Source organism: Triticum urartu, chromosome 1, assembly GCF_003073215.2.
Source record: "Triticum urartu cultivar G1812 chromosome 1, Tu2.1, whole genome shotgun sequence".
Taxonomy (NCBI): Eukaryota; Viridiplantae; Streptophyta; class Magnoliopsida; order Poales; family Poaceae; genus Triticum; species Triticum urartu.
Genome location: NC_053022.1, coordinates 36,994,363 through 37,013,642, shown reverse-complemented (window position 1 = coordinate 37,013,642; position 19,280 = coordinate 36,994,363). Strand labels below are relative to the sequence as shown.

At 50.0% G+C, this 19,280-nt stretch overlaps 1 protein-coding gene across 2 annotated transcripts; it reads left to right on the top strand.

Moving 5' to 3' along the window:
* The first annotated feature begins 6,607 nt into the window (after positions 1–6,607).
* Positions 6,608–10,156, top strand: LOC125545009 (calreticulin-like). Of its 2 annotated transcripts, none has more exons than XM_048708852.1 (4): positions 6,608–7,265; positions 7,350–7,443; positions 8,194–8,343; positions 9,869–10,156. In XM_048708852.1, the coding sequence occupies exons 2-4, from the start codon at positions 7,392–7,394 to the stop codon at positions 9,979–9,981; spliced, it is 315 nt and encodes a 104-aa protein (XP_048564809.1). In that variant the 5' UTR covers positions 6,608–7,265; positions 7,350–7,391; the 3' UTR covers positions 9,982–10,156. The 2 variants fall into 2 exon arrangements, with proteins under 2 accessions (XP_048564809.1, XP_048564801.1); XM_048708844.1 differs by having other exon boundaries at positions 6,611–7,265; positions 7,353–7,443.
* The last annotated feature ends 9,124 nt before the right edge of the window (positions 10,157–19,280 follow it).

Sequence of the window (19,280 nt, the reverse complement as noted above, 5' to 3'; positions counted from 1 at the left end):
GCTCTCTTGTCTTTGCCAAGCTTGTTGAAGGTCATTCTCTTCCGGTGAACTTCGAGATCAATGGGCGACACTACAACAAGGGGTACTATCTAGCTGATGGCATCTATCCGAAATAGTCGACATTTGTGAAGACAATCATAAACCATGTGCCAGGAGGCAAGAACGCCTGGTTTGCGAAGGTTCAGGAGGCTTGCAGGAAGGATGTCGAGCGGGCATTTGGTGTGCTCCAATCTCGATTTGCTGTTGTCCGGTACCCCGCTCAGACCTGGTCGAAAGATCAAATGTGGGAGATTATGACTTGTTGTGTCATCTTGCACAACATGATCATCGAGAGCGAGCAAGAAGACCCAGTGTTTGATACTGAACCATACTACAGGCAGGGTCCTCTAGCCGAAGTTGATCACCAGCTACCGGCAACCTGGACTGCCTATCTCAGTATGCGTCAGGAGATCCGAGACCCACAGGTGCATCATCAACTGCAGCAAGATCTGATAGAGCATCTATGGAGGCTCAAGGGCGACACGGGGCACGACGTGTGATGGCATATGAGTTTTTATTTGTTGAACTATATAATTTGTATTGAACTATTTTTTGTTGTACTATTTTGTTGAAGTATTTGATATTTCTGTGATGAAATATGTGATAAAAAATTTATGTGCATAATTGAACGCCGAACAACGGCGAACCACGCCGAATATGGGCCTATTGTCGCCCATATGGGCCCTTTATTCGCCGAAACGGGGCTGAAAAGTGGGCCAATTTCGGCGGCGACGACTGGGCGCGAAACCGCGCCCAGCGCCGATTGTATCGCCGGCTCGCCCCCAGGGGACGATTTTTATGCGTCCTGGGGGGCCGAACGGCTGGAAATGCTCTGAGCATCTCCAACCGTTGCCTCCCAGGGGGCACGGAAAATCGCCGCCTGGGGGCGAGCCGGCGCTAAACTCGGCGTGGGGCGAGCGGCCCGCTCGCCCCAGGGTCGCCCCAGACGCAATTTTTTTAAAATGGAATTGGGAAAAGTTCGGCAAATTGGACAAAACGTTTGGCTAAAATTCGGCAAACTTGACATATATTCGACATGTTCTACGCTACATAAGTTATAAAAAAACAACTAAGGGGCGAAGAAGTCGATGAGCGGGGAGAAATCGCCGACGTCACCGCCATCCTCGTCGGCGGCGGCGGCCTTCTCCTTCTTGACGCCCCTGCTGGACCCCTGCCCGGCGTCGCCCTGGTGGACCGTTGGCGGCGGCGCGTCGTCGTCGCTGTCGTCGAGGACGACGACGCCTCCCTCGTCCCGGCCACGGCGTCGAGCTTCGAACCTCGCGTAGGCGAGGCACTGGCGCTCCAGCTCTGTGCGTGCCCAGTCTTCAGGCGCCCATTTGAGGGCCGCCGCGTCGTCGAGCTCCTCCTCCTTGACGCCGCCGACGAGCCCGGGCTCCGTCTTCACGACGGGAAGCCCCGGCTCCGTCTTGACAGCGGCGAGCCCCGGCTCCGTCTTTGACTTGACGTAGCGCGGAGGAGCCGAGGAGGAGGCGCGCCTGTCGCCCTCGTTGATGACGATGCCGGCGCTGCGGGTGCGCCGGCCGAGCGGCGTCTCCGCGGCGGGCTCGGCCTTCACGCCAAACATCGCCGGCGAGCCAGAGGAATGGGAGGATGAATGGGAGGATGAGCGGGAGGAGGACCGAGAGGAGGAAGACGAGGAGGAGCCGAACCTCCTGGGCATCCATTGCCTGGCGCTCCGGCGGGGGACCGGGGCGGCCGCCGCGGCAGGGTATGCCAGCGGTGGGTCGTTGCCGCCCTCGAGGTGTTTGAGCACCTCGTGGAGCGAGCGGCCGGGGGCGCTCCACCATACGCGGCGCCCATCGCTATTCTTGACGCCGCCCACCATCGGCGCCCCGTTGGTGGACACCAGCCGCTGGTTGCGGTGGCATACTGGGGGGGCACGATGCTCCTCCATCAGGGACGCCCGCACGCAGTCCACCTCGGCGGCGAAGATAGCGGGGCGCGCGTCGATGTCGGGCACCGGGGGAATGGGAACGCCCCCGTTGCTGAGCCTCCACCCCGTCGGCCCGGCACGCATGTCCGATGGTGCCGGGATGTTGGCCTCGAACAAGAGGTACGCCTCCCACTCGTGGAGCGAGCGGCGGCTGAAGCCGTTGGCCGCCGCCGCGTCGCCAGGGAAGCGTTCGGCCATCGCTGGGAAGGGGGGGAACGCCGGCGGACGGGGAGGAAGGCAGAGCTCGGCGGCTGGTTTGGGTTAGGACTGGTGTGGCCAGCGGCGAGGGGGAGGCGCTGGTTTTATAGCCCCGCCGCACAGTGTGTACGCGTGTGCCATGTGTACGTGTGGCGGGAGGGGAGGCGTCGCCGCGCCGCCCGTGATGAGGAATCAATGGCAAGGCTGACCGGCGGCAACCTTGCCATTGATTCCCCGCGGGAAACCGAGGCGTTCTGGGGGAAGACGAGGCGCGTGTCGCTGACTCGGCGGGCCCACGGCTCTTTCGTGCCAAAACCGCTCGCCTCGCCCCCGGGCGCCCCCAGCGCGCCGGGTTCGGCCTGGATCCGTCGGCGCCAGTTTCGGCCCAAACAGGCGAAAAACAGGCTTCTAGGGGCGCGGCTGGGCCGATTTTTGGGCGCCGGCGCGGAAAAAACGCCTGGAAAGGGCCTATTGGGGGCATGGCTGGAGATGCTCTTAGCAGTCCTAGTCTTCAAGGTGCGTCCCTAGTCCTTCGCATCTCTAGTTGATCGTGTCGTGCATGTAGGGGACTCTCTGTGTATATGTACGTGAACTGTAACTGAATCAACACAACGAACACTTTACTCAGTATTCTTCTTGGTAATCAGAGCTGAGTTTTCCCGAGGACTGAGCCGTAGCTCGGTGGCTGAGCTCGGCGGTGGCCAGCCAGCCCGCCCGCCCGGGTTCGATCCCAAGTGGGGACGAATTTCGGGTGTCTCACCGGAGCACTGTTCATAGGAACAGTGTTCCGCTAATAAGAAGTCTCCCTCCGTGCATGTGAGCCTCATGACGACATAGAAATCCTGTACCGGGCGCTCTGGATATAGGTTGTAGGTCTAGTTTAGGCTCCCAGCAGGGTGTGTGAGTGCGGCGTGTGTGCGTGTGGTGTGCGTGGTCTGTGGGTCTGAACATATACTACTACTTGTATCCCCTAAGGAGGCAGCAAAAAAGAGCTGAGTTCTCCCACCCTCCTCTCCCATGGCTTCCTCTAGCGCCACTCCCGTTTCCTCTCCCGTCGGCTCCGTCACCAGCAATGACCTCGCCGCCGAACGGGCCGCTGAGCTGGCTGCCAACAGTGGAGGCGCGTCGGTCGCGTCTCCCACTCGTCCCCGCGCCCAGGTCACGGAAGACCCCTCCCGTGTCGGTTCTCTTCCTCTTGTTGCTCCAACTGACGCCGGTGCGCTGCCCCTCACGTCCCTCCCCACTGCCGGCGCCTCCTCCACCGTCTCCTCGATCCACGACATCAACATCAGCAACTACATCCAGTTCAAGGTCGATCTGGGCGCCAACTTCAACCGCTGGCGCAAGGTCATCGGCTTCCTCCTCGCCCGCCATCACGCCCAGGACCACGTCTAGAAGGGGCCGGACTCCCGGCTTGCTGATCCTGATTGGCGCGACGTGGACAACACGGCCGTGCTCTGGTTTCTGGCCACTGTCGAGGGGGAGCTCCTCGACATCGTCGCACCGCCGGAGTCCTCGGCGTACTTGATCTGGTCACGGCTCCATGAATACTTCTTCAATAATCAAGTCGGGCGGCGACTCCATCTGAGCCAGGAGTTCCGCGCCTACGTCCGTGGCGACAAATCCATCCACGACTACTGCCGCCAACTTCAGCACCTCGCCTCTGCGCTCGCCGACATCGACGACGCCGTTGACGACAGCACCCTGACACTGCAAATGATCGACGGCCTCGGCGACAAGTTTGCCATGCAGGCCACCATCCTGCAGGCCACCCAGCCCCTGCCGCCGTTCGTCCAGGTGCGCTCCAGCCTGGACCTTGCCGAACTCGCGCTCGACAAGCGCGCCACGCCACCGGCTCGCAGGTGCTCGCCGTCAACATCCAAGGCGGTGCTGGCGGGAGTGGGGATGATCGCGGGGGTGACCGTGGTGATCGCCAGTGGCGATCATTAGGAGCGTGGCGGCGACCGTGCGCCCAACGGCGGCGGTGGTCGCGGCGGCAGACAGCTCAACATGCATCGTGGTCATGGTGGTTGCGGGCGCGGTTGCCGTGGTGGCCGTAACGGCGGCGGTCGCGGTGACTCCTCCGGCGGTCGCGGCCAGCAGCCCTGGCTTGGGTATTTTGCCCCATGGGGTGCGCCGTTCTCGCCACCCCGTGCACATTTATTTCGGTCTCGCGTCATGGGCCATGGTTACTTGTCCCGACAGTAAATGGTCCATGTTTACTTGTCCCGGCAGATGGTGTGCCCTTCAATGTGGACACCATTGCCGGCAGTTTCTATGCCCTTATTCGCCAAGTCCTATCGGCAGTTTTTCTGCCCTGAAGTACTTCTACCGGCAGTAACAAGTTTCCCGGCTGATCATTTGCCCTTATTCACATACTTCTCCCGGCAGTTAATTGCCCCCAATTAAATGCTGTGGTGTAGTGGCAGCTGCAGTTCAAATTTGACCCGCTTCCTACTGAATCGGCGGGAATTTGTCTTTTTCACCAGAGGTGGATCAAAACTTTTGACACCCAACCATTTTGTCAATTGTGCATTAAATATGTCCTAGTATTTTATAAAATTGATTTGGTCCATTTTTGCAACAAATATATGGCAGGTCCTTCACAAAAAAAAAACTCATTTCGGACACTCGGAAAATGGAAAATGTATTTTCCGTGCAAAGAAAATGAAAACTCCCTTAGGCAACATTGTTTGAAATTCCAATATGCACCCTTGTGCACAATATGAGATCATTTGAACAAACTATGCCAAGAATGTGGCCATAAGATTGATCATTTGGCTTGAAAGCCATGAATCTTCACGCATGATGGCTCATTTCTGAGAACACTTTTTTAAAATAATTGCCGTATTGCAAGTTTGCTATTTTTCCTAGGAACTTGGCCACATATAATGACATAATGTGAAGGTTTCCCAATTTTTTGATTTTTTTGAATTTTTTATGCCCGTTTCAAAATGCGGTCAAAACGACGGGAATGACCGTTCCTAGCTAGTGGTTGAATATTGAACTTTTTTTGGTGTTTCTCTGATAAAATAGATACTTATGTACCTAGAAATGATTTTTGGAAAAAATAAAGAGCAAACTACAAGGCAGCTACAGTTCAAGTTTGACCCGCTTCCAACTGAATCGGCGGAAATTTGTCTTTTTCATGAGAGATGGATCAAAACTTTTTACACCCAACCATTTTGTCAGTTGTGAATTAAATATGTCCTAGTATTTTAGAAAATTGATTTGGTCCAATTTTGCAACAATTATTTGGGAGGTCCTTCACAAAAAACCTCCTTTTGGGCACTCGAAAAATGAAAAATGGTTTTTTCGTCCAAAGAAAATGAAAACTTTCTTAGGTAACATTATTTGCCATTTCAATATGCACCCTTGTGCACAATATGAGATCATTTAAACAAACTATGCCATGAATGTGGCCATAAGATTGATCATTTGACTTGAAAGCCATTGATCTCCACACGTGATAACTCGTTTCTGAGAACACTTTTTTAAAATAATTGACGTATTACAAGTTTTTTATTTTTCCTGGGAACTTGGCCACGTATAATGACAGAATGCGAAGGTTTCCCAATTTTTGGATTTGTTTTGAATTTTTTATGCCCGTTTCAAAATGCGGTCAAAACGGCGGGAATGACCGTTCCTAGCTAGTGGTTGAATCTTGGATATTTTTGATGTTTCTTTGATAAAATAGATACTTATGTACCTAGAAATTATTTTTGGAAAAAATAAAGAGCAAACTATGAGGAGGCTGCAGTTCAAAATCAACCCGCTTCCTACTGAATCAGCGAAAATTTGTCTTTTTCACGAGAGGTGGCTCGAATCTTTTGAGACCCAACTATTTGGTCAATTGTTCATTAAATATGGCGTAATATTTTAGAAAAATAATTTTGTTCAATTTTGCAATAAATATATGATAGAGCCTTCACAAAAAACCCGATTATTGGCACTCCAAAAATTGAAAAATGATTTTTTGTGTAAAGAAAATAAAAACCCCTCAAATCAACATTGTTTGTCGTCCCAAGATACACATATGAACACAATATTGGGTCATTTAAACATACAACATGAGGCTAATATGTCGATTGTTTACCCGAAATAAGAGGCTATTGATAAATGTGGTCAAATTTGTCGATATGAACGTTCTTATCTAAGTGTGAAATCTTGCGAAATTTTTTATGTTTCTGTGATGAAATAGATACTTTGAGTTGGTAGGATCAATTTTGCAACAAAGAGTTGGTAGGTTCTTTACAACAAAACTGAAATGAAAAATGTATTTTTGACCAATTGAGATGGTCATAAGATTATCAAAGCTTTTATTACGTTTTGATTGGTCCATAGGTTTCTCACGCGGATCACGCATCATACACCGTCGGATATTTCCGGATCGGACGGCACCCCTCACGGCCTCATCCTCTCACCCTAACCCTCTCTCCAACCCTAACCCTCTTCCTCCCTCAGATCTCAATCCGCCGCCGCCCCTATCCCTACCCCCATGTAGCCCAATCCAATCCGCCGCCGTCCTCTACCCATATCGCTCCCTGCTCCGGCGAGCCCGCCATGAACCGTCTGCGGGCGGGGAGCCCAGTCTACGGGCGGCAGCGCAGCGGGAGCAGCACGGTCTTCACCTCCCCGGGCGGTGTCTCCCCCTTCCACCACCGCTCCTCCTCCACCTCCTTTGCTGCCTCCCTCCAACGCCCACACAGCTCGCCAAAAACATAGACGCTGTCGCCGCCGCCCCTCGCACCATGGCCGCCCCCCTGCATCGACTCCCCACACCTCCCCGCCCTCAAGTGGCTCCTGCCCTCCACTACCTAGATCCGCGTCGCCCCATCCGCATCCCCACCCACCTGCTGCCGCCATCCACTCTCGCCGCCCCCGTCCACCACCTCGTACCACGCCGCCGACCACCATCCACTCTCGCGTGCACACGACCTCCTCGTTCTTCGCGACTGCTCCATGTATGCCGCCTGATTCTGTCGAGCCCCGGCGTCTCCCGCCACCGCGCAGCACCGCGCCGAGCTTGCCTCGTTCCGCTGCGTCATCTACTCGGCTGGATCCGCCATGTTCGGTGAGTTCATCCCCCTCCCCCCTCCTTCCTCCTATCTCTCCCTTCCCTCTCTAATCTCCTGTCTTGAATTATCTTCTTTTGTAGCAGTAGAGGAGCGGGTGGGGAAGCACCAACCAAGGCCATGCCATGGAGGTTCTGCTCAGGCAACCCTGCACTGCTTGCAGCCGACGCCGTGGAGGTTCTCTCTCCCCTCTTCTACTATCTTTCTCTGTCTTGCAGCTCCTGATGTGCTTCACTTTGATTTGGAGTACAACTCCTACTTTTGCTGTTGTAGAGGATAGGTTGGCTGAAATTTATGTAAACTGTCTACCCTTTATTCAATAACAAAATCTTGAATTTTGGATTACTTGTAACAAGCATGTTCAAACAACTTCTTAGTTAAATAGCCACAAACAGAGTCAATTATTTTTGCAATTTGTTCCACGGATGGGAGTAATTGGTTGTAATGCATCTTCTTGTGGTGTGGTGTTTCAGTTTGATACTACTATGCTTTCTCTTGTCAAATTCGCCCCTGACTAGTATAGTTAGTACTATTTCTGCAGGTTGAAATTATTCACCCCTCCATTGTGACTATTTCCTAATCGAGTACAACAAACGTCCTATGTTTTTGTGTGCAAAATAAGTGTGAAACATTGTAGTGCTGACCCAACATGTACCTAGCATTCCAGAATGTGTATTTCCTTTGATTCCATAGGCTTAACCTGTAAGCTATAAAAACTGTGAATCGGTCTGTGGGAAACTGGGCATATTGGGTTGGTAAATATAGAACTGTAGACATGTAGAACCAAAGCCTGGAACTTAGCCATTTAAGTTGTTGGTACTTGGTAGTACCTACACATTGAAGTTTAGTTGATTCAGGAAAACTTAACTTGAGATTTTCTTTCTTATGATTTACTAATGAAACCTTGATTCTTGAATCTTGATGTAGGTATCCAAACCTCAGAGGACTACAGGTTCTATGCCATCTCGGCGGAGTACCCTGAGTTCAGCAACAAGGAGAAGACACTCGTGCTGCAGTTCACGGTGAAGCATGAGCAAAAGCTTGTCTGCGGTGGTGGTTACATCAAGTTGCTCGGAGGTGATGTTGACCAGAAGAAATTCGGTCATGTTATATTTATTAGAATATACTGAGTACATTCTGAACCCCCTAATGTGACACAAGTTATATATGCACATGCTATTGTTTAAGTGTTGCTTGTGTATGGTAAATGGGTTGAGCACCCACCGCTGTTTGATGCTATTGTGTTTAGGATTCTATTCCTCTATGCGTGTAATCTCCAGACCATGATCAAGCACACACACACGGTTGATAAGCATGTAATGATTACTACTAATTAATGAAGTGAGCAGACTTCTTCACATAAAGGAAGATGTCTGTTTTAATAATAGTGTTCTTGATCTGACCTCATACACCTTTGTTTTAGTAATATAAACAAATAAAATAAGATTGTTTGCATATAATAAGATTGGTGATGCTGGATGTAGTGACTGTGATCTACTGCTACACGTGCTACTGCTAGTAGTGCTTGTGATTTTGTTTTGCTCTACCAACTGTGGATTAATTCCTTGGTCACTACTAAGTAGGTGATGCTAGTGTTTAAGTTTCTATACTACTGTTTATACTGCTGTTATTCCGTCGGTGTTATGCATATAGGTATGGGATAAAGTACTTTATTTGTATGGTTATAGTGCTTGTCACTCCATAGGTTATACTGATTCTAGCACTGTGTACTAGTAGAAATTCAATCTAATGACGACGGGACATGCTCTCTTTTCTTTATGCTGTGTTAATAGGATACCGTAAACGTAGGCCGCCGACAATCATATCATAGTCTCAGTCAGTTCATTTTCTCTATGGGGAATGAATTCTTAGCTGCTGCAAGTTTGGCAAATAGACACCGTACTCGTTTTTCTGTGTAAACATAGTTAGCACCTCTGTTTTTGAAGTAGTTCCTTACTTACCTCTGTGTAAACTGAATTTGGTTCAGTTAAAAAACTGCACTACCTGACAGTTTTGGGCAGCGAGCTTCTAACTGAAAAACGAGTTCGTTATGCTCATAATTTCAAGTTGGCCTCTACATATGAGTTGTAAAGCATGTTCTAAGGTTTCCGTAGAGTACTTATTTGCTTTGTTTGGATGTACGGTTTGAGAGCAGCCGTCTATTTAGTTTGCTGTCCAGAAATATAGTATAGTTTTTAAAAGCAACCAATTCATGATAAGACTTGGTGAGGCTGATGCACATAGCTACTTTAAAAGTACCTTGTTAACAGTGTTGAGGACAAGCTAAATCCTGTATCAGGGTCCTGTTCTTGTAAACATTATGTAAAGCTAAAATTCTTCCGTGTCTTGCTCTTTTGCTGGTGCCACTATACATGTTAGATTGCTAGATGTACTTGTTTCCATCTCAAATTACTTGGGTGTCATTCATATGTACATAAGATAATTGTACTGCAAAAAGATCTTTTATATAAATCCTGTTGGCTAACTTTCCATCTCAAATTACTTGTTTCCATCTCATGTGCCTTTAGTTTTTATTTTAAAAGTATTCGTGTAATATTTCTTATATCAGTGACATACTTTTTGTTCTCTTTTGAATGCCCAGATGTTTTGCATCAGCCTGTCATTGCTAAGGAAGAAGCAGTACTTGAAGAAGCAGACTACATGTTTTCTTGTTGTGAAGCACTAGATAGTTCTATTTATTCATTCCTGTTATAGAGTATTCCAGCAACTGAATGCTTGAATACGTAATGTTGTAGGTTGCTTGGATTTGTATAAAATACGGATGCGATGGAAATTTGTAGAATGTGAGTTTTGAGATATTTCTGTAATATTTAGCTAATTGGTGGTGATTCATATTGTTATTCAAACTGGTTTGAAAATGTTTGTTAAATGGGCTGGAGTTGGACCTTAAAGAGGCCAAGGATCAAATTATATTGGACAAATATTTTGGGTAAAAAATGAAACAAAAATAAATGAATGTGGATTGGACAAGAAAGAAAAAGCTTGAAAAATATTGGGCTGGACTCATTTGGTTAAACATAATTTGGAAAAAAAGATAAAAAGGCCGAAATGTTGGGCTTGGTCCATGTGGCTGACTAAAATTAATAGGGAAAAAATATATAGAAAGGCCGAATTGTTGGGCTCGGCTCATGTAAAACGCCGAATCGGACCGGGCTAATTCTTGTGCCATATCAAATTGCCACGTCGGATGCCTATGTGGCCTGGGGAGGTTGCTAGTGACCAAAACGAAACAATAGGCATATTTTGGTTGTAAACGTCCACGACATTCTCACAGAGAAGGTCGTTAATTTCAATTTACGACCGCCAGCTTTTGACCTTTTGTTTTTGGTCAAAAAAGGTCCCAAATGAAAAACAATGACCTTTCAGTGACCACTAGTCAAGGTCACAAGTTGATATATTTCTTGTAGTGACCATGGATCCCCCCGAACTCGGCTGGGGTTCTTGGGCCGCGCCCGGGTGTGCTCCCGCAGGCGTATTCAGCCATGTTCTCTGGGCTGCCGCTGCACCTCCTGCGCCGTATCCTCCTGGCGTCGTACGCCTGGGACACCAACACCATGCCGCACGCCACTCCGAGCTATGGCGCAGCCTTGCCACCTACTCCCGAGTGGATCATGGACTCTGGAGCTGCTTCTCACGTGACCGGGAACTCAGGTAACCTTTCCATGTCTCATTCCCCATTACTGCCTAACTCTCATCACATTATAATTGGCAATGGGGCCTGTCTTCCTGTTATTGCTACTGGTACAGCTCTTCTTCCCCCTCGCCCCTTTCATCTCACCAAAATACTGATGTCTCCTAATGTTGTCCAAAATCTTATATCTGTACGCCAATTTACTCGTGATAATCTTGTATTTGTAGAGTTTGACCTCGCCGGTTTTTCTATGAAGGATCTGGCAACCCGGGCCCTTCTCATGAGGTGCAATAGTGGCGGCGACCTCTACCCCTTTTCCAACAATAATGGTGGCTCCTCCACGACGGCTCTCACTGTCCAGACGTCCGACCTGTGGCACCGCCGGCTAGGGCACCCTAGTCCCTTCGCATTAGCTCGTTTCTCTCTTGATTTCTTAGATGCATGTAATAAGAATGATGCCCATGATTCCGCACTTTGTACTGCCTGCCAATTTGGAAAACACACGCGCCTTCCATTCCGTATCTCCTCCTCCTCCTGCACCACTGCTCCATTCCAACTTGTACATTGCGATTTATGGACTTCACCAATTGTTAGTTTTTCTGGCTATACCTATTACCTTATTATATTGGATGATTACTCTCACTACTCTTGGACGTTTCCTTTGCGTGCTAAATCAGACACAAGTCTAACTCTCCGACGCTTCTTTTCCTTCATACTAACGCAATTCGGGGTGATAATCCGTTGTTTGCAGTGTGACAATGGAGGCGAGTTCCTCGCCTCCTCCCTCCGCGATTTCTTCTCCTTGCGCGGTGTGTCATTTCGTCTCTCCTATCCTCACACTTCTCCGCAAAATGGCAAAGCAGAGCGCCTCCTTCGTACCACTAGCGTAATTGTTCGTACACTCCTACTCCAAGCGCAACTTCCACCCCCTTTTTGGGTCGAAGCCCTCCACACTGCTACTACACTCCTCAACATACGACCCTCCCATGCCATCCACCATTTTACCCCGCATTTCCTTCTTTACAGGACACATCCCACGTATGATCATCTCCGCACCTTTGGGTGCCTTTGCTATCCCAACCTCTCCGCCACCATGTCACACAAGCTCTCCCCCCGTTCCACACGTTGTATTTTCCTTGGTTATCCTAGAGAACACAAGGGGTACAGGTGCTTCGATTTATCCACTTGAAAAGTAATCATCTCTCGCCACATTGTTTTTGATGAGTCCTCCTCCCCGTACATGCACGCTATGGATCGGGCAGTCACACCAGATCCCAGCCTGCCACCTGATCCACCCTTCCTGGGATCCCCCGCACCTACCTCGTACCCGCTGCCGCCGTGCCAGATTCGTCGCACGCCAATCCCGCTCCACCAGCCGACCCACCTGGCTTCCGCCCAAACCCACCTACCTCCCCACACTGCCCAGGTCCCACGCCCTATGATCCCGCGCTAGTCACTCCTCCCACGCCTGCATCGCACCATTCTCGGGCTCACACCCCACCCACCATGCCAATCTACCCGGCTCCTCCTCGGGATCAGTCCAGCCTGACCACGCCACTCCTGCCCGGATCAGCCTCGTGTTCCACCCCACGCGCCACTCCCCCAATCATGCTACGCCACCCACCACGATGGACCAGCCTTTTCCGCCTCTACCGCCCAAAGCTGTACCGGTGCACCCACCCAACAATCCACATAAAATGCTAACACGCTCTAAAACCAGGTTTTTTCATGCCTAAACAACACTATAACTTGGCCGTTTCCGCAGATGTCTCCCCACTTCCTTCCTCCTATCGCGCCGCCCTCAAGGATCCCCATGGCGAGCTGCAATGTATGATGAATTTACTGCGTTAATGCGGAATGACACTTGGTCTTTGGTGCCTTGTCCTGCAGGTGTCAACGTGGTGACCGGGAAGTGGATTTTCCGCCATAAACTTCATCCGGACGGCTCTCTTGCTCGGTACAAAGCTCGCTGGGTGGTTTGTGGGTTCACTCAACAACATGGCGTCGACTATGATGAGACCTTCAGTCCCGTCGTCAAGACAGCCACCATCCGTGTCGTCCTCAGCATCTCCACGGCAAACAATTGGCCCATTCAACAACTTGATGTCAAAAATGCTTTTCTCCATGGTGATCTCGCCGAAACGGTATACTGCGAGCAACCTTCTGGCTTTGTCGATCCTTCTCACCCCAAGCATGTATGTCGTCTCCGTAAATCCCTCTACGGTCTCAAGCAAGCCCCGCGTACATGGTTCCTTCGTTTCACAAATTTCCTCCATACTCTTGGCTTTGTCTCATCCAAGTGTGACACCTGCCTCTTTACTCTTCACCATGGGGACACCACGGCCTACCTTCTTGTCTATGTTGACGACATCATACTAACTGCCAGCACCACCTCACTCTTGCAGTCTCTCGTGTCCTCCCTCTCACGTGAGTTTTCGATGAGTGACCTTGGGGACATCACCACTTCCTTGGTATTAATGTTCATAGAAACGCCCATGGGCCTTTTCTTTCTCAAGAGCAATATGCCCTAGAGATCTTGGACCGGGCCCATATGCTTCAATGCAATCCGATCTCCACCCCAGCCGACGCTCGCTCCAAACCCTCGAGTGCTGGCGGCTCCCCCTACTCTGACCCCTCTCATTACCGATCCATCGCCGGTGCCTTGCAATACCTCTGTCTCACCCGCCCCGATATCCAATATGTCGTCCAACAAATCTGCCTCTTCATGCACGCCCCCATGGATAACCACTTCCAGCTTGTGAAACAGGTCCTCCGCTATCTTCGTGGCACCACTCATCATGGGCTGCAGATCGATCGCTCCTCTTCCCATGATCTGGTCACGTACAATGATCCCGATTGGGTAGGATGCCAGGATACACGGTGCTCTACGTCCGACTTTTGTGTGTTCTTGGGCGCGGACCTGGTCTCATGGTCGTCTAAGCGTCAACACACCATCTCGAGGTCGAGTGCGGAGGCCGAGTATCGCACCGTCACCAACTGCATCGCCAAGTCTTGCTAGCTACGCCAACTTCTCACCGAGCTTCATCGACCTCCTCGCCGTGCCACCATTGTTTATTGTGACAATGTGAGTGCCATGTATCTTTCTACAAATCCAGTTCAACATTAGAGGACGAAGCATGTGGAGATCGACCTCCACTTCGTTCGTGATCGGGTCGCTCTGGGTGAGGCCAAGGTGTTGCATGTTCCCACGACGTCTCAGTTCACCGACATTTTCACCAAGGGGCTGCCAACCATTGTATTCAGTGAGTTCAGGTCTAGTTTGAATGTTCTGCCAGCCGCCGTTCCAACTGCGCGGGGGGGGGGGGGTGTTGAATTGTACTGTCACGTCTCTGTACATTGTAACGGCAGTCTGCAACTTAGCAGTCCTAGTCTTCAGGGCGTGTTCCTAGTCCTTCGCATCTCTAGCTGATCGTGCCCTACATGTAGGGGACTATCTGTGTATATGTATCTGAACTGTAACTGAATCAACACAGCAAACACTCTACTCAGTATTCTTCTAGTGGGAGCCAATATAGCCAAAAATACGTTTCACGCGCGTGGGTGGATGCCGCTCGTTTTTCACGGGTCACCGCATTCCTATTTTTGAGGAATATTCGGTGCACCTGGCTGACCTTATCTTTTCTCGCCTTAGATGCAAGACGGCGCCCGAACCCGTCCCGCTCCGTATACAAATTAGAAAAAGCTAGTTCTAATTAGGCTGTGTTGCTGTTAGCCAAAGTTGTACTAATTAAGCACTTTGGCGGGCCTATGCGGGACGCCGCTCTGCACCCACTGGCAGCCACCGAAAATAGGACTATCCCTGTCCTTGGGAGGATAGCCCTCAAACCAAACACATCCTAAGTGATTAAAGGTAACTCCTGCGCCCCACCTCCCCTCCTCTTCGCTCTCTTTCTCCGGTGAGATTTTCTCATCCAGTGGCAAGGTAGCATTGTCTTCTTCTTTTCACATCTTTATCTGATTGTATGTGTTTTTTTCATGGTTGGAGTGGATTCATGCCACCGAATTTTGACAAAATTAGTAGAGGCAAGATATGCGAAATGTAGGTTGTCATGTGAGCTTTTTTTGGCAAAGAAAATCTATCACAGCCCTAGATTAGTCTTTGCTTGTCATTGCATAATCATCCATGCATCATGTTTAAATTCAAATTAATTTGAAATGGGGACTGATAAATCCTAGCACCAAATGAAATTCAAATAGGTTCAAATGAATTTTTTTCGATGAACCCAAAATGCCTTTCAGAAAATTCCATGATTTTTGTTAAAGGTGAAACCCTCTGCCAAAAACCATGCACCCATTTTTGGGACATTTTTGGATTTATAGATTAAATCATAATGTATTTGAGTTGAAGCATTTAAATGCTATGAATATTTTAGATGCTCTAATAATTCTGGAAATAGTTGAGGGCTGTTCGAAATAATTCAAAATGTGCCCACAATTTATTTCAGGATTTTTAGAAATCATCTCGTATTTATACTAAATCCAAAACAAGGAACAAAATTGAAAAACAAAAAGAAATAAGAAAAGATAGAGAGGGGAGAGAGTACTTACCTGGCCCAGCCCACCAGGGGCAGGGTCGTCTTCCTCCCCTTGCCAGGAGGACGAAACACGCGTGGTCGCCGCGCGCCGGCACGTGCCGGCCACCTCCAGCTTGCCTGGCTGCCTCCCCGACCCTCTAGACTTCGCCATGACACCCCTAGTCACCCTCTCACCCTGCCCCGTCCTAATCCTCCCCTGGCTCTCTCACTCACGCACACCCGAGCATGGTTGTCACCGCCGCTCGTTGCAGTCGCAGCCACCGCCGTCATTTTCACTCCACCAGAGTGTCCACCAGATCCGCCTCCTCTCAGTGCTTCTCCTCGCCAACATACGCTACCTCGGGAACCCCGCACCATCGCCATCGCCTTCATCTTCAACCCCGGGCACCCGAGAGCGCTGTTGTCGCTTCACCGCCTACAGGATGACCCCAAGCCCGCTGAGATGCCGAACGACCCCGCTGTGAGCCTGCCATCATTTCCTCCTTGTTTCCCCTCTCGAGACCCTCCTCTAGTCGTGCTGCCGCCACACACTGAGCTTGCCGCCGCCACACACATGAGCTTGCCTCCGCCAGCCATGTCGCCGCCGTGGACAGAGCTAGCCAAGCTTGTGCATGAGCATGCATCCGTGGTAGTTGCAATTGCACGAGTCCGTATCATCCTCCAGTGGTGTAAATGGTTCACCGTAGCCTCGCCACCATCATGCCCGAGCTCCGGCAGCCGCCTGGCTCAACGCCGTCGCCAACTCTCCCCCCTCGCGTGCCACCGCTTGCACCATTGGACATGACACACTCCCAGCTCTCCATAGAGCCCTTCCGCGCACAAAATTGTCCCCTGTAGATGAAACCCAATGCCTCCACCGAGGGTTTGGTCACTGGTGTTTAACCGCCGGTCGTGTTGACATGGCCGTTTAATAGTTCCTAACCACCGTAGTCAGTTTAGGAACCCTGCAGACATCGTTTGAGGCCGTAGTGGAAACCTCGGCCGGACTTCCTTGCGGGTCAGTATCAAATAGGCGATAAACCTGGACTAGAGTCTTGTATGGTTAGTCAGGTCGTGGTCGACACCCTCGCCAGGCCTCCGCTTGAAAGTTGCCGAGATACATGACGTGTACATGATGGTAAGTGGTGAGAGCGTGTGTGAAGAAGTACACCCCTACAGGGTAATGAACTATTTAGATAGTCGCGTCCTCGGATATGGACTACTTGCAAAGCTTACATTGTTCATAGACAAGTTGAAATGGATACTCTAAAATGCACAAGATAAGCGTGAGTGCTATGGATGACCTTCTCGTAGGGAGACGGGAGTGGATCCATTGTACTGTATTGATATGGTGACTATGTGGACTCGTGTGTGCTTTCCCACCTCAAAGAAAGTACTGGTAGTCGTAGTCTAGGATAGCCATTGAGTCAAAGCTGGCTTGCTATAGTTATACTCCACCACCCCCTTTGATGATACTGATGCATAAGTAGTTAGTTCTGATGTAAGTCTTGTTGGGTACATTTGTACTCACGTTTGCTTAATTTATGTTTTGCAGAGGAGACATTAGTCTCATTAGTGGTTTCTACGATGAGTTTGACATTGACCGATTAGCATGGGAGTCCCAAACAAAGGCCTGGTTCCTATGGAGGGTCTTGTAGATAGACATGCTTTCTAGCCTTCTTTCTTTTCAGCTGTCTATACTCAGACATGTTTATACTTCTGCTCGTTGCTTGTATGACTTTGCATGCAGGGTCATGAGACCCATGTTTGTAATATCATGCTATGTATGGCTCCTCGGAGCTTCTTAAAGAAATACTTTGAGTCGTAGAGTTATGTTATGTTGTGATGTCATGTTGTGTCTACACATATCGACCATATTGTGTGTATGTTATTGAAATGCTTTGGTATGTGTGGGATTCGACACCTAGTTGTTTATTCTTGGTAGCCTTCCTTATGGGGAAATGCCTCCTAGTGCTTCCATCCGGAACACATGGATTGACCGACATGTGTCCTTCTTTGCTCCTGTGTCTGTCCCTATGGGGCAATGTCACACGGTGTTTACTGGAGTCCTTTGTAGCCTTGCTACGACTCGGTTACACTCGGTGCTGGCCGACACGTGCATTGCTGGGTCACGTATGCCTGTCCCTGTAAGTTTGTGCCACCTTGGTTTATGACTAGTCATGTCAACCCGGGTTCTCTGTCATATGGATGCTAGCATCATAATCATATACGTGAGCCAAAAGGTGCAAACAGTCCCGGCCAAGGTAAAGGCGGCATCCGTGGGTTACCGTGCGTGAGGCCACAAAGTGATATGATGCGTCTTATGCTAGATTGGTGTGACATAGGATCGAGGTCCCGATAGCTTTGGTATCAGAGCCTGATTGCCTGTAGGATTACCAAGCCAAACCGGTCGATGTTGAGTCTAGAACTGCTTTAGTTATATAAGGGAATTGATTGTGGAAGGGAATGTAAGATTCATTTTACTCCTTATCCTTGTGTCCCTCTGATTCTGAGTCACCCTCTTCTTTTCTACGGGGTTAATGTTGGGGAACGTAGTAATTTCAAAATTTTCCTACGCACACGCAAGATCATGGTGATGCATAGCAACGAGAGGGGAGAGTGTTATCTACGTACCCTCGTAGACCGCAACGGAAGCGTTGACACAACGTAGAGGAAGTAGTCGTATGTCTTCCCAATCCGACCGATCCAAGCACCGTTACTCCGGCACCTCCGAGTTCTTAGCACACGTACAGCTCGATGATGCTCCCTGGGCTCCGATCCAGCAAAGCTTCGGGGATGAGTTCCGTCAGCACAACGACATGGTGACGATGATGATGTTCTACCGACGTAGGGCTTCGCCTAAGCACTACAACGATATGATCGAGGTGGAATATGGTGGCAGGGGGCACCGCACACGGCTAAGGAACGATCACGTGGATCAACTTGTGTGTCCTAGGGTGCCCCCTGCCCCCGTATATAAAGGAGCAAGGGGGAGGCCGGCCGGCCCTATGGGGCGCGCCAAGGGGAGGGGGAGTCCTCCTCCTAGTGGGAGTAGGACTCCCCTTTCCTAGTCCAATTAGGAAACTTAAGGGGGAAGGAAAGAGAGGGAGAGGGAGAGGGAAAGGGGGGCCGCGCCCCCCTCCTAGTCCAATTCAGACTCCCCATGAGGGGGGGCGCGCCACCTCTTGGGCTGCTTCCCTCTCTCTCCCCTCAGGCCCAATAAGGCCCATTACTTCCCCGGGGGGTTCCGGTAACCCCTCCGGCACTCCGGTTTTATCCGAAATCACCCGGAACACTTCCGGTGTCGGAATATAGCCGTCCAATATATCAATCTTTATGTCTCGACCATTTCGAGACTCCTCGTCATGTCCATGATCACATCCGGGACTCCGAACTAACTTTGGTACATCAAAATGCATAAACTCATAATAACTGTCATCGTAACGTTAAGCGTGCGGACCCTACGGTTTGAGAACAATGCAGACATGACTGAGACAAATCTCCGGTCAATAACCAATAGCGGGACCTGGATGCCCATATTGGCTCCTACATATTCTACGAAGATCTTTATCGGTCAAACCGCATAACAACATACGTTGTTCCCTTTGTCATCGGTATGTTACTTGCCCGAGATTCGATCGTCGGTATCCAATACCTAGTTCAATCTCGTTACCGGAAAGTCTCTTTACTCGTTCCGTAATACATCATCTCGCAACTAACTCATTAGTTGCAATGCTTGCAAGGCTTATGTGATGTGCATTACCGAGAGGGCCGAGAGATACCTCTCCGACAATCGGAGTGACAAATCCTATTCTCGAAATACGCCA

Excerpts from the sequence above, each read along its gene's own strand:
- LOC125545009 (XM_048708852.1), top strand. The coding sequence starts at position 7,392 with ATGGAGGTTCTGCTCAGGCAACCCTGCACTGCTTGCAGCCGACGCCGT. Across the intron at positions 7,444-8,193 it reads TTGCAGCCGACGCCGTGGAG|GTATCCAAACCTCAGAGGAC; the intron begins GTTCTCTCTCCC and ends ATCTTGATGTAG. Across the intron at positions 8,344-9,868 it reads TTACATCAAGTTGCTCGGAG|ATGTTTTGCATCAGCCTGTC; the intron begins GTGATGTTGACC and ends TTGAATGCCCAG.